Source organism: Capra hircus, chromosome 25 (genome assembly GCF_001704415.2).
Source record: "Capra hircus breed San Clemente chromosome 25, ASM170441v1, whole genome shotgun sequence".
In the NCBI taxonomy this organism is placed as follows: domain Eukaryota; kingdom Metazoa; phylum Chordata; class Mammalia; order Artiodactyla; family Bovidae; genus Capra; species Capra hircus.
The window spans coordinates 1,215,022-1,230,049 of record NC_030832.1 but is presented as its reverse complement, the minus strand read 5'-3'; the positions used below and the strand labels follow the sequence as shown (position 1 = coordinate 1,230,049).

At 52.0% G+C, this 15,028-nt stretch overlaps 1 protein-coding gene across 14 annotated transcripts in view; it reads right to left on the bottom strand.

The window, feature by feature from the left end:
• The window catches only part of MAPK8IP3 (mitogen-activated protein kinase 8 interacting protein 3), a 44,479-nt gene extending 29,927 nt beyond the window's left edge, over positions 1–14,552 (bottom strand). For all 14 annotated transcript variants that reach the window (XM_018040036.1, XM_018040041.1, XM_018040038.1 and 11 more), the window contains exons 1-2: positions 13,561–14,552; positions 838–958 (exon numbers count right to left, since the gene is read on the bottom strand). In XM_018040036.1, the coding sequence (XP_017895525.1) occupies positions 838–958; positions 13,561–13,878 (439 nt within the window). In that variant the 5' untranslated portion in view covers positions 13,879–14,552. The remainder of the gene's footprint in view (positions 1–837; positions 959–13,560) is intronic.

The following is a 15,028-nucleotide window of genomic DNA, read 5'->3' as shown; positions in this document are numbered from 1 at the left end:
AAAGAGTCGGACATGACTGAGTGACTGAACTGAGCTGAACTGAACTTTTCAGAGGAATGAAGGCACCTGTTATCCAGGTAGTGAGATAAGGCAGCAAACTAGGCTTTAGCCATCCAAACCTCTATCTCAGAAACCTGAAGTTACAGGGGTCCTTATAACTTTAACAGTAGAGTTTTTTTTTTTTTTTTTTCTTAATATTTGCTTATTTGGCTGTGCTGGGTGTTAGGTGCGGCATGTGGGATCTAATTCCCTGGTCAGGGATCAAAGCCAGGCCCCCTGCACTGGGAGCTCAGAGCCACTGGACCACCAGGGAAGTCCCTGACAGTATAGTTTAGACAATGACTTCTAGAGCTAAAATAATATTTTTTTTTATTAAAAACAAAATGCTTTCCTCGCCTCTCCTTGCAAGGGAGAGGGTGTTCCCATAAGCAGCCTCCTGGGCCAAACCTTCTCCAGGAACTGTCCCTACAAGGGCATCCCTTTTGGGGTCACGGAGGAACACCCGCTCTCCAGGAGCACTCACGGGGGCCTCAAACCACCGCTGAGGAGCCTGTCCTGAAAGGCCACACAGAGATTGTGCGTTTAGGGCCAAACTGCAGCGTTAAGCAAACATGCTCTGTCATCAGAGGGGCCTTATTTATGTACTTTATTTATTTCCACAGAGGAGTTAAGGCCATTGACAGACACACAGAGCCGTGTAAAGAGAGAAAACAAATAACTGGGGGAATCACAATGAAGATGAAACGCAGCTCTCATCGCCCAGCCTCCCTCCCAGCTGGGGCAGGGCTGGGGACGAGTGTGTTCAGGAACCGTTTCCTCCCTCTGGCTCCCACTTACTCTGATCTGCATAGTTTTTGGCCTTCAGTTCCAGCTGGCGGGTCTGGAACTCGTAGTGTTCCACCTGGATTTGCAGCTCTTTCTTCTCTTGTTCCAAGGCATCTTCAAACTCAATAAATTTCTATACGTGCAAGGAAGAGAAACAGGTGTCGTAAACGTGGGCGGGCCAGATGACATCGGCCCCTCAGAAGGGCAAGGGCTTGGACTCAGAATGTGGGCCCCCCCACCCCAGAGTCCCTTCCCTTCCCTGGGGGAGAGGAGGGCCAGACAGCTCCCCAAGAGTGGACACCACGGCCTTCTGACCAGCTGCCTGGGAAGTCTCGGGGCCCTGAAGCTGGAAGAGCCCACTCGCTCACTTTAGTCTCGAAATTCTTAATAGTGTTTATTTATTTTTGATGTTTTAAAAACAATTTATTTATTTGGCTGCACTGAGTCTTATTTGTGGCATGCAAGGTCTTTAATTGCAGCACGTGGGATCTAGTTCCCTGGCCAGGGATCAAACAGGGGCCCCCACACTGGGAGCATGGAGCCTTAGCCCCTGGACCATCAGGGAAGTCCCTCTTAATAGTTTTTAAGCAAGAGGCCTGCATTTCCAGTTTGGCACTGAGGCCCCACAAATGACGTAGCTGTGGAAAAGACTGAACCCTGAGCATCTAAAAGAGGCCGGGCGTCCTGCCCTCCTAACGTGTATCTCGGTCACTGCTCAGCTCAGGATGCCATAATTCGTGGAATAATTAGCAACGCACAGTGCTGCTCTGATTCTTTTAAAAACGGGGAGGGGGGCTGTTGGTCTGGATTTGGAATCTGCACCTTATGTGGTAATTTTCTGAGCAAGATTACTACCAGATCAAGTGAGAAGAAAGCAGTTCACAAAGGAAAAGAAAATCCTACACGTTCTTAGGAGGAAACTGAGCTTAACTCTGACAGCCTGGGGTGAAGTTGGGCTCTGGTCCCCAGGGGATGGACCAGGTGGAGGCCTCCAGGACACACAGCCCGGCCACAGCCCTGATGGGAGCTGTTAAAACCTCGGTTGTACCGCACGGGAAATGGAAATATTAGTAACAAATTTCATTTGTAGGAAGTATACATGTCAGCTGGGTTCTGAGGATGTCAAGAGGCTTCAGGGGATGGGAATGTGAAGCAGCTTGCGGGTTCCAGGTTTCAGGCATCTGGGGAGTTGATGAATTCACGGTGGCCACAGCTTTATTTCCCATAACACCTGCACTCAGCCCCTCAGCCCCACTCGGGGCCCCAGTGACGCTTCTCCCCGCATCAGCTTTGCAGAGGTCTTTGTGCTGAAAAGCACTGGGCTCCTGCCCGCAGGATGCCTCACCCAGAGCAGTGACAGAGAGGGGCAGGACTGGGAAAGGGAGTGAGAAGGAAACTCTGCACTGATGACATCACATGCAACTTAAGTAAAATAAATGATGCAGAATATATAACCCGCTGCCAGGAAAACGCACACAAACGGTGCAGCTGCAAGAAGAGCGAAAATAAGCGGGTTTGAATGACTGTGGTCATGACCAGCATATGGAGAACAGACATGCTATTAACCGACTGGTAAAGAAAATTTTTAAATTGGGTAATTTTAATTCCCATTACTAAAAAGTGATATAAACATATACTTTTATAGAAAAATCTTATGACAGTGTTAAGTGAACTTAAAAAAAAAAAAAGCATAGTTCTGCTGTGCTATCAATGATTAATCAACAAAACCAAATTCCAGCATCCAGAGAGCGCCAGATAAAACTGGGTGACATTCTTCCAGACTCGTGTGTGTGTGTCTGTGTTGGACGTGCCGTCATCTTGTACATGGTATCTGGGTCTGACTCACTCCTCCGTTTCTACTAGAACGTCTTTCCACACTAAGAGCGGTATTCTACCATGCCCACTTCTGACAGCTATATGCATGTTCCCCTGAGGGTCTGTGTGTGCAGGGCAGAGTCTACTCAACTAGCATTGCCTCTTGTTGGACTTTTAGCTCGCTCTGCGGGTGGTTTAGTCGCTTAGTCGTGTCTGACTCTTGCCACCCCATGGACTGTAGCCCGCCAGGCTCCTCTGTCCACAGCTCATTATGTCCTTTCTCCAATTTTCTGCCACAGGTTCTTACTTTTTTTAACAATGTGTAAGGACTTTTAGATCCATTCAAGAATTTGTCTTCTATGCTACAAGTATTTTTCCCAGGATGTGCTTTGTGCGCAACATAGAAGTTGACTTACTTCTGCACAATTCACTTGGTAATTTACCCTTTCTTCATGGCTTTGAGGGCTACCTTTGTCATCTGCTAGACCCTAAGACTATTTCAGTCTCTATCTGACCCAGTAACCAAAGGTTTCCTTAAACGTGCAGTGCTATAGCATCTTCTAACGGCCGATACACAGTCCACTTCTTCCGCCTTCCTCATCAGTCCTTTGTTTATTCCCACTTGTGGATCCTTCTTGATTAAGTGGAAAGTCCTCCTCAATCACTTATTTATTTATTTATAGGCTTATTGATTTGGCTGTGCTGCATCTCATTTGGATATTCGAGGGATCTTCGATCTTAATTGCGGCATGTGGGATCTAATTCCCCAACCAGGGATGGAACCTGGGACCCTGACCTGGGAGCGCAGAGTTTCAGCCACTGGACCACCTGGGAAGTCCTCGCATTTACTGTGTTTATTTTTTGAATCGGACACAACTGAAGTGACTTGGCACGCATTTTTTGAATCAGCATTTTGCCTGCCAGGAAGCATCGGTTCTTCGGGCCTCAGGAAGGGGTCCTTGTTTTTCATGACAAAATGCTCAGGGCTGGACTTGGGAGGAAGGGAAATCTCACCCTGAGCCAGGGAAGAGAGGTGCGATGGGGCAGAAGGAAGGCGGGAAGTGGGAAGAGCGAAATTCTCCCTCCCTATAAACCAAGCCTGGGCCCTCGTCCAAGCTGGAACACCAAGGTTCTACACAAAGAAGAGCACTCTGCGGGACCAACCGTTTCCCTACGATTCCCACCTGTATCTCATCGTGTTACCTGCGTCTCACAGTTGACAGTCAGCTAAAACGATTTTGAAGCAAAAGACAGCGTAAGAGAAAGCAGATTAAGAGGGTCAGTGAGATGTTTCTAAATCTGTCCTGACAGGTGGTCACTAAAACCCAACACAGAGGGGCTCCCCAGGTGGTGCTGGTGGTGGTTTAGTCGCCAAGTCGTGCCTGCCTCTTGCGACCCCATGGACTGTAGCCTGCCAGACTCCTCGGTCCATGGGTGGCACCAGTGGTCAACGATTGGCCTGCCAATGCAGGCCACACAAGAGACACAGGTTCGGTTCCTGGGTCAGGAAGATCCTCCGGAGGAAGAAATGGCCACCTGCTCTAGTATTCTTGCCTGAAAAGTTGATGAGTGAGTGAAAGTTGCTCAGTCGTGTCCAACTCTGCAACCCAGGCCAAAATACTGAGGTGGGTAGCCTTTCCCCTCTCCAGGGGATCTTCCCAACCCAGGGACTGAACCCACGTCTCCTGCATTGTGGGTGGCTTCTCTGCCAGCTGAGCCACCAGGGAAGCCCAGGAATACTGGAGTGGGTGGCCTACCCCTTCTCCAGGGGCTCGCCCTGACCCAGGAAGAGAACCGGGGTCTCCTGCACTGTTCACCAGCTACTAAGGAAGCTCAGAAAGTGTTTACCTGAGTAATTCTTGATTTGAACCAAAATATTTGAGGGAAAAAAAATCCAGTGCAGATGAGTCCCCAGAGGCCTGGTCACGCCATGAATCAGCTCATTGCTTTGCGATCACCATCGGGTGGCAGCATCTCCTCAGATGGATGAGAAGCCCCTAGAAACTCACAGGGGACCTCCGCCAACTAGAGGGCCATCCCTCGGCCTCTCTGCTGGGCTGGACCAGTGCCGGGATGCTGAAGGCGCTTGGTGGGTCGGCGACCACCGCACTTGGCACTTGCGGAGGAGCCATTCCCTGCCCGCTGCCTCGGGGGTCAGCCTAGAGCTGACTAGGGGCACCTCAGGAGCTCTGCACCCACGGAAGCATCACACACACAACACGCTGCTCTAAGCTAAGCTTGAAAGATGTCCTTTTTCTTCTCCTCCTGAAAGAACTCTTACAACATCATTATAGTAATTTTAGTTAATGAAGAGGCAAGCTAGCTCTTCAACTGAAACGGAAGACCCAACGTCACCTTCGTCAAATAGGAGGGATAAATGATGTGTAGGGCTAGTGCCTGGCCAAGACTAGACAAGTACTGGGTCTTTGGTTTGTATGAGGAACCGCGCGGGGTGAGACTTGGGATGAAGTAAGAATCCCCCGGACAAGTGAGGCGCAGCTGATGGGATAAAGCAGGGGCTTTGAGGCTGGTGGTGAAGTGAGTGCGGAAAAGTGGTTGAAAAGCACAGTTCTCCAAAATGAGCTGGGGGAGGCGGGGAGAGGGGTTAGGAGGGAGCTAACTAACCCCTGGGTCAAAGTCACAGAAAGTGTAATAGGTGTTCTCAAGGAAGCAGAACATACTTTATTTAGAGATCATTTTCTTTATTTTACTGATTTTTAAAACGTTGATTTTTACTTATTTGGCTGCGCTGGGTGTGGCCCACGGGCTCTTCGATCTTCACTGCGGCATTCAGGGTCTTTAGTTGTGGCATCTGGCTCCCTGACGGGGGATCGAGCCTGGGCCCCTGCATTGGGAGCGGGGCCTTAGCCACTGGACCACCAGGGAAGTCTCTTGCAGCAGCTACTGAATCTTTGCTTTGGGTAAGCAATCCTCAGGGCGAGACTTGGGATGAAGTAAGACAAATGAGAAACGACTGGTGGAATGAAGAGGGGCCTTCGAGGCTGGGGGGTGAAGTGAGGAAAGGAGGTAGCAGCTGGGGAGGCGGGGCGAGGGGTCAGGAGGGAACTCTATTAACTGGGTTAAGGTCACAAAGATCCAATAGATGTTTTCAAGGAAGCAGAAAGTTTTTGTATTTACAGATCATTTACTTTATTTTAAAAAAATATTTATTTATTTGGCAGAACTGGGTCTTAGTTGCAGCACACAGCATCTTTAGTTGCAGCATTCGGAGTCTAGCTCCCTAAGCAGGAATCGAACCCAGGCCCCCTGCACTGAGAGCTCGGAGTCTTAGCCACTGGACCATCTGGGAAGTCCTAGACCATTTGCTTAAGATTTAAGAGAGTCAAGAATTTTCAGGGGTGGGGCACAGGGTAAGTTAGGTCTATAAAGACGTCTTCCATAAGAAAGCTAAACATTTTTCCATTTTTATTGAATATGGCCATTTCAATGTATCCAATACGAATGGGAATGAGAGGAGTAAAAGTTTTAATTTACAGCATTTGGGTCGAGTGGGTCAGCCTGGTGCTGGATGGTGAAACAGAATGAATCTCTTGTCTGAGACATGGTTCGCACATGGTATGTCCTTGGGACACCCCCAGAAGGCTTGGCCACAGCCAAGTGAAATGACACACACCAATGCACCACGGATCTGAGTGTGTTTGGAAATGTCACCTGTCCAACCAAGGCTATCCCAAGTGTCACTTAGCGCCTAGTGACACACAGAGGTTCAAAGCCATCTCACAAGAAGTCTTTTGCCCCCAAAGAGCAGCGACGAACAACTGACAGTTGAGGAAAAGGCATCAGGGTGACTTAACCAGAATGCTGAGCTGGGAAACCCCTGATTCCCACATCTAGATACCAATTTACCACATGATCCCCTTTGCAGGTTTTGTTTCTAAGATACACTTTCCCCTCCCTCCCACTAAAAAAAAGGGCTCTGTTTTAAAATTAAATTCAGCTTTAGTTTTTGGAATTTACTTTTTGGTGAATTTCAAGGTACACACCGAAGTGACCTGAGATGTGGGCTCTTGTAAAATCCAGGAATCAAGGAGGCTCTTCTCAGTGTCCCATTGATCGAGAGCATTCTTTCCAGTCTATACATAAAATCCAACTTAAGGAGTAAACTGACTGCTTGTGTCAAATACAAAATTAAAGCAAGAGAAGCCAGCAACCCCAAGTTCAGAACGTGAGAGAGGTCACTAGGCAATTGCTCCTTGTAGCACAGTCATTAGAATTCTAGTAACGTTCACAACAGAGAGTTCTTTTACTTAAAGGCAAAGTAAATTAAGACACTAACTCCAATCCTTCCCTCTTACATATGTCCTTTAGGCCAGGGTCATACACAGGAGATAGTTCAATTCTGGCTGAGTTGAAATATACTCAACAGGGATCAAAGATTTTGTTCTTTTGCACGTAATTCCTTCCTGAGGGTGAGGTGCAGAGTGCATTTCCAAAAGAAAAAGCCTCTTCTGGGGTGTCTGATCTGAGGCAGGTGCAGGCTCTGTGCCCCGGGAGACCCCTCTCTGGATGACGGCTAGTGCCCAGCTGCTGCCAGCGACTTCTGTCACAATCGAGGGTTTACCGGGCGCTCACTGACGTGATGAACTTGTGAGACCTCACACCTTGGAGGTTTTTCCCAGCTTTCTTCCCATATCCCTTGACTGCTATCGTTTACGTCTACAGTGCAGTGTGGGCAGGCGGGAGAGAGGGAGGGAGGGCATGTCTGTATTCAAGCTTCAGACATGTGTCTGCGATCAGGCTAGGCCTCCCAGGTGGCGCCGGTCGTAAAGAACCCGCCTGCTAATATAGGAGACATAAGAGACGCAGATTCGATCCCTGGGTCGGATCCCTGGCAGAGGGCATGGCAACCCATTCCAGTATTCTTGCCAGGATAATCCCATGGACAGAGGAGTTTGGCGGGCTACCGCAGAAAGTGCTGCACAGAGTTGGACATGACTGAAGTGACTTAGCACGCATGCACCCTGCTATCAGGACAGTGGAAAGAAACCCAAGCACTAGGTTGGATTCATTTCAGAAAAAAGCAAAGATTCTTCATTGAGGTTAAAGGCAGATCAGCATCTGCCTGAGAGGAATCCCAACAAATGGCACTGGTTTAATTCACACCGATTTTCAAGAGCTGGTAAGATAGACAGGAAAGATGTGTGTGTAAAATCTATACACTGTAATACATTATATACTTATTTAAGCATTTTATGTTAAATACTAATATATACTTTGCATGTTGAAATCCATATTACATTTCTTTACTATATATGACATGATTGGTACCAGAGGAAGGAAACAAAAAGGAAGATAAGATGAAAACTGAGTGTCTGGACCTGGGAGAAACTTCCCTGGGGACGTTCCTCTCCAGTAGGTCGTGCTCTCTGAAGCATTCTGAGCAGTTTACACAAACTTCAATTTCCTAACCTGCTTGGCTTTTATCTCCCTCTCAGCCCAACAGGAGAGACCGAAGGATGGGGTCCTGTGTCCGGAAGCACACACCGCAAGCCCGAGGCCTCACGCAGGGGGACCCGCCCGGATCTGGGTCCAGTTTGCTGGGGGAGGGGGCTGTAAGGGGCCGCACAGGGTGAGGGGGCAGGAGCCCCAGCTGCAGCGGAGCAGAAGGAGGGCCCCCAGGGTGCTGGAGCAGAGGCAGGGCCAGGAGCCCACCGCTGCTGAAGATCAGAGTCCAAGCGCCCTGACCCTGTCTCACAAGCCACCACTGGAGCTGCGCTCTGCCGAACCTGGTGCTTCCCAAACCTCTCGACCGTGAGGGGCTCAGAGAAGGCCACTGACTTATGACCCCACGGCTCTGGGTGTTGGCGAATGTTTCCTTCCGTGGGGAGTGAGCCTTCCCTGTCCCGGTGAAAGGGATGCTCTCCTGGGACACCCCGCCAGCTACTAGCGCATTCTAACCGCCTGGTTCTCCTGCCCGTCTTCCAGAGGGGGCTGATCGACGCCCCACAGTGGGCTGCACTCGGCAAGGACGGGATGAATGAAAGAAGGACCACAACCAGGGTAAACCTCACGTCGTTTCGCCCGTGAGAGAAGCCTGTCCAGACAAGAACACATCCTGCAGGATTCCGTTTGAACAAAGTCCTAGAAAGCGCACATCAAGCTACAGTGACAGGGAGCAGCCCGCGGTCACCTGTGGAGGGGCAGCGGGGAGAGACCACGGGGGCAGGGGCGCAGGGAAATGTGGGGACGGTGAAGGTCAGCGTCATCTTGACTGTGAGGATGGTTTCTCGGGCGTAGACATGTCAAAAGTCACCAAACCGCACACTTCAAACATTACAGTTTAGTGTTCTGACCTCACAAAGAACAGAACAGAAGGCCGGGCTCTAACTGTGAGCCGTGCGCACAGGCCGCTTTCGAGGTGCTGGGAATTCCCTCCAGACCTCTCCTCAGCCTCTCGAGAATTTCATCACCTTTCTGCTGTTTCCTAAATAGCTAGAATACCTTTTTTTTTTTTTTTTCTCATTAATATTTTCTTCTGTTCTTCTGTTTCAAAACCCGTTACACTTTGGGGTCTCCTCTCTTTGTAGAACATGTTCACTGAAGGAAACACACTCCCCCTTTCCTTACCGGAGGCTATGAAACAAGCCACAGCATCATTTCCTGCCTGCCCTTACGGGACTGAGCCACACCACCCACAGCTGCACTGCCCAGTTCCCCAGCTCAGCCACGCGTGGCTATTTAAACTTAAATTAAGTTACATAAAAATAATAAAAACTTATTCTCAGGAGCCTGAGCCACACGTGAAGTGTGTGGGCCTGTGTGGACACAACACAGCGGAAATTTCTGTCCTCACACAGAGCTGTGTCAGACAGACAGACGGATGGACGGATGGCTGAAAACCACAGAGGGCGGCTTTGCCCTCCAGGAACCAGAGAGCTCAGCACGGGGCAGGAGCAGAGGAGAGCCGTGCTCCTGCCTTGGGCACACACGCGCAGGCAGCTGGCATCTCTGTGGGACCCGACCTTGGAGCAGGAAGGACCAGAAGGGCACTACCCCTGGCTGAGCAGGAAGCAGAGAGTCTCTGCCCTGCGGGGCCTGCTTGTTTCCATGTTTAGGGAGAGTCTGGTGTGACTGCAGAGCTCTAATGGACCAATATTTAGAGGCAACCATGCAAGGCAGATCCAGGCACCAAATCTTAATGGCTTCCTCTAAGAAAAGCTAAGAATTGAAAAAAAAAAAAACCAACTGCTTTAACACGACAACACGGCAGAAGAGGAAACTGCACACCTGTCCAAGCAGGGGTGAGTCTACGTCTATAACGTGGCACGCAGGAAGAAAACCTCCTGATTCAGTGCGACAGTTCACTTATGGAAAATGCCAAGTGAGCCTCACTGTAGAGTCGGATGATGGCTTCTGCCCCCTCTAGCTTTATGCTGTTCAAATATCTCTCAGTGAAAAGCCTTACTTCTGTACAAGGTGATTCGACACAGTTTTGGATAGAAATAAACTGTCTAGCTTGTAAATGCTGAGCAAACACCCACAGCCCCATTTCACTGCACTGGAGTCGCTGAGGAGGAGGAGGGGGTGTGTCAGTAGTAGTTTCTTTAGGGCCAAGAAGGTTTTCAGGCAGAGGAAGGCTAGTAAACCCACACCTTGTCTCTCGGACACTTGCCCTCCTGTGAGCCTGCGCTTGAGCCCTGCGCTGCCCAGGATCAGAGCCAACACAGCCACGGCCCGAGCCTCCCTGGGGCCACAGTGGGCAGGGCGACATGGGCTGCCCACTCATGCCCGGCCGTCTTGATCAAATGCCCGTTTCCAACCTCCTTTCCCACTGAGAAAGAACTCAGTGGGTTTTAAACATGTTGTATAGGACACAGATTCAGCATTTTTAAGGTCTCTGTACAGGCTTCAGAAGCCAGCAGCATCCATTTAGTCCTGCAAGTCTGAGCGGGACTCGCTGGCCCGGATGACAGGGACAAAACCCTCATGGTCAGAGATCGAGGCACCCCAGGCTGGCCAGCCGAGGCCACCCCATCAAGGTGCTCTTCCCTGACTCAGTTAGACCAACCTTGCCGCAATTCTCCAGGCAAACAACAGCCCATCATGGGACTTGGCACTTGAGATGAAAGCAATGTGCCACCTCTGGCAACCCACTGGCTTTACAGGGGGTGCCACGTGGCTAGGGCAGCCAGAGAGGGGGAGATAGATTGCAGGGCGTGTGGCTCTCAGAGGCGAGGCTGGCACCCCAGCGCCTGCAGACTCTGGGTTTGGCCCCCTCCCGGGCTCCGCTGTCTCTAGCTACCGTCGCTCCCATGGATGAGCCACCTGGGGTCAAGAACATACTTGCCACCTCTCACTGCGGCTTTTACGGTCAAGAAGTGTGGGGCAGGGCTATCTGCCCTGCTCCAGGCTCCCTCTAACTCTGCAGATTCCGAGTGCTTGGAAGGCTGCAGCAGCTCAGGTTACCCAGCTCTGACTAAGCCTTCCTGAGCAGGGTGACCCCAGAGCAGGAGCCACTCTGCATCACACATACACACACGCCTGCAGCCGGGGCTGGGCCGGCTCCCGGGTCTCAGGCCCTCATCTCTGCTCTCAGGCCCCGCCGGCAAAAAGAAGCCAGGCCACCATGTCTTTTCTGTCTGCTGGACTTAGTAAATGAGCTCAAGTGCATAAATGGTCACAGAGTTGGCCACCCCTCCTCCTTTTTTTTTTAAGATTTTTTGACGTGGATGGTCTTTTGAATTTGTTACAACATTGTCTGCTCTGCATCCCTGTTTCTTAGCACCGAGGCACGTGGGATTTTAGCCCCCAACCAGTGATCACACCGGCGCCCCCTGCACTGGAAGGCCAAGTCCCAACCACTGGACCACCAGCGAAGTCCCTGGCCCTTTTCTTGGTTGTAGCCTCGCATGAGGTCTCTCCAAGGGCACATTATAACCATCAGATCACAGCCTGCTTGCCCACCAGCCAAGCGCTCAGCTCATGTGCTCTGTGGCTCGGCTCCGCAGCTCTTAATGGTGGGGGCGGGGATGGGGCTCGGCCTCCAGGGCACTCTCCCCAGGCGGTGCATGCACCCAGCTCTCAGTCCAGGGGCGGCAGCGGGAAGGCCAGAGGCACTCTCGTCATGGCTACACTTGAACTGAGCACAGCAGAGCAGGGGCCTCATCCACACAGAGCTAATTCTTAGGCTAGAACGTTAGGATTCTCAACCTGAAGGCTGTCCATCTTTTTCCTTTGAGTTTCTTCTCGTCCACTACATTGACCACACAGATACAGGACGAAAGAAAACAAACCTACTCAAAACCTCAGTGAGGCATCAAATGGCGGCTGAGAGCAGTCAGAGAAGTGGGCGGTGCTGCCCAGCATGAGGCAGCCACCGGCCCTCGGCTGGTGAGGGGAGCCCCAGGGCTCCAGCCTGGCGGTGCAGCTCTCTGCCCTCCCATAGCAGCATGACATGGAAGGACTGGGTCCTGGCCTGTTTCTTCTAGGCCATGTGACCTTGGCCCACCCCCAGTTAGGACCAGTTCTTTTCCCAGTAAATGCCTAGGGCCACTCTGAACTCTAGAATTCCACAAGCTCTTGCACCCCCTTAAGTCGAGAGTCCTAAATCAGTTCTGGTGGAGCCTGGCACCCCTACCAATAGGCAACCTCCTTTTGACAGATGGATGGAAAACCCCGGGACAAAATAAGCCACCGTAAGTAGGGACAACACAAGGCATGGTGGAATTTTATAAACATGCTTTAAACCAAATGAAGAGGACATAAACTACCCTGCCTTAAGAAAACACCAAGATACTGAAGCAATCTTCCATTTCAATACTAAAATTAAAAAAAAAAGTGTTAACCCAAATTAATTAAAAAGAAATTTAACTCATTTAATAAGAAACTCCCTATTCATAAGTCAAAGAGCATCACCTAGTGCCTGGAAGAACATCAGAACCTCAGGGCTTAGAGATCACCCAGGGCAGCCGACTCATATGACTGATGGAAAATCAAAATCCGGAAGAGGGGCAGGCAACATGGACAAGGTCACAGACGCAAAGCAGGAAGGAGAACCCAGGCCCCCTGAATCCACCTGGCTCTGCCAATGGGGCTAAAGATTTCACAGTGAATGAATGAAGGTAAGAGGTGTTCCCTGCAATGCATGACTCTTCTAACCGGTTCACAAATAAGTGAGCTCCAGGCTATGGAGGTATCCGAGAGGACGACTGAATACTTGAAAATTCTACTTCTATCTTCTCAGAAGCCACAGTGAAATTTCTCAGCCTTTCCCACATGAGCTGACCATCTTCCCAAAGGAGGAAACCACAGAACAGAGCACTCACTTCCAGAAACCTGGAGTCTTTCATCTGATGCAAGAAGAGCAACCTAACCATGGCTTTGGTTATGTGTTTACGTCAGTCACCAAATTCACCCAAGTCACCGACCCTCAAAACACTGGGTCAGAGAGGCACGGAAAAGATCCGACAACACCTCTTCTGGCCGCAGAACCCCTAAGACCATAAATCCCCTTCCTGGAAGGGTTTAGAATTGCAGCAAACCAGAAGTAGCAACTGCGGTCTAGAACACGTTTGCGTAAAACACACACACAAAAGCAAAACGAACTGGCGTCTGCAACGAGAGGGGGACAGAGGAGGCCCGGGAAGGTTTAGGTGGCAAGGTCCCCCAGGGACGCCAGGTGATTCAGGGCTGGGGCTCCCAGCTGGAGCAGCCTGCCAAGAGGAAAGGGGAGCCAGGGCTCACCCCCGGGTCAGGCTCACACCCCGTCGGGCTCATCCCGGGATCGGGCTCACCCCCCGGTCGGGCTCGGGGCCCCGGGGGCACTGGTGGGCTGGGCGGGGCTGGAGCTGGGGCCCGCGCAGGGCGGGGGCTGAGGGCGGGTCCCCGGGCAGGGCGGGTCCCCGGGCGGGGCGGGGCGGGGGTCCCCGGGCGGGGCCCCGGCACAGCCGGCCCACGCACCTCCTCGGCCTGCTTGCGCAGCGCCTTCTCCCGCTCGTACTGGGTGAGCAGCTGCTCGTTGTCCTCGCGCAGCAGCTCCAGCTCCACCTCGTGCTCCTGGTTCTCGCTGAGCACCGAGTCGAGGTTTTCGAGAACGTTCACCACGAGAGGCATCAGCTCCTTGACCACCTCCTCGTCGTAGCAGTGGATGAGGCGCTCGAACTCGCGGTAGATGGAGCCCGCCAGGCCAGACACCCGCTCCGACATCACCGAGCCCGAGCAGTAGTCGTCCTGGTAGACGACCACGCCGCCGCCCTCGTCCATCTGGATCTCCATCATCGTGGCCACCGCAGCCGCCAGCGCGGCCCGCTGTCCGCCGGCGCGCCCGCCCGCCCCGGCTGCCCGTGGTCCGGAGGCCGCGGCCCGTTGTCGCCGCCGCAGCCGCTGTCGCCTCAGGGCTCAGCCGCCGCCGCTGATGCTGATGCTGCGCCCGTCACTCAGCTGCCGGAAGTCCTGCCTCCCGGAAGTCCCGCCCACCAGACTGCTGGGGGCGGAGCCCGATGGGTCCCGCGGCGCTGAGCCGCTAGGGGTCGCAGGGGCCGTGACGTAGGAGGAAGCCGGTCCCTGGGCCGGAAGCTCGGTTCACCGGAGCAGGGAGCGCTTCCCGTCACGCGTGTCCGAGGCGCTATCACCCGCGCCCGCGACGCCTGAGCGGACTTTTATGAAGTAACGGCGTCTGTCCGAAGAGTATATATAAATGACCCTGTACGATTTAGGGACTTAGCGAGCGTACGTGTATCCACCCTTGCCTACAAAGAAATGGGCGGTATCCTCGCGCGCCCCTCCCTCCCCTGAGGTGCCCGCGGTGCCAGCCTGGTCGCTGTGGACGTTCGCTGCACCGCAGTGCGTGCTCCTGAGTAGGCTCTCCCAACTCCCTCCCCAGTGCCCGCGCCCTCCCGTGTTCCCTCCGCAAGTTGACCCGCTCATCCCTGATCCAGTAATGAACTCTCATTTAGTTCACTTCTGTCCTGATATTGTGTAACTTATTTCCCAGTGTCACAAGCTGTGTAACCTAACTCCTATTTCAGCGATTTTGGGGGGGGGTGCGGGACACATGGGATCTTTTTAGTTCCGACCAAGGGATGGCACTTGTGCCCCCTGCAGTGATGGCGGGAAGTCCCTCAACGGTTCAGTTTCCATCCTGTTTGACTAATTCTACCAGTTTTTATAGGCCCTTATTTCTTCCACTTTTAGCCACTTGATTTGCATTTTGTTCCACGGACAGATCTGAGGCCGTGAACCTAAGACATACACTTTCAGCTTTAGGGACCACACAGATGGTGGGAATCCTGATCAAAAACCCTTAAGTGGCAACTTAGTGCCAACAGAAATGCTTTTTATCCCTGTCCTTTCTGATGCAGTGCTTCAAAGTGAAGTCCTGCTAACCTGATTGCACCCATGAACGTTCCTCTGGGTCATGCCCTAAATA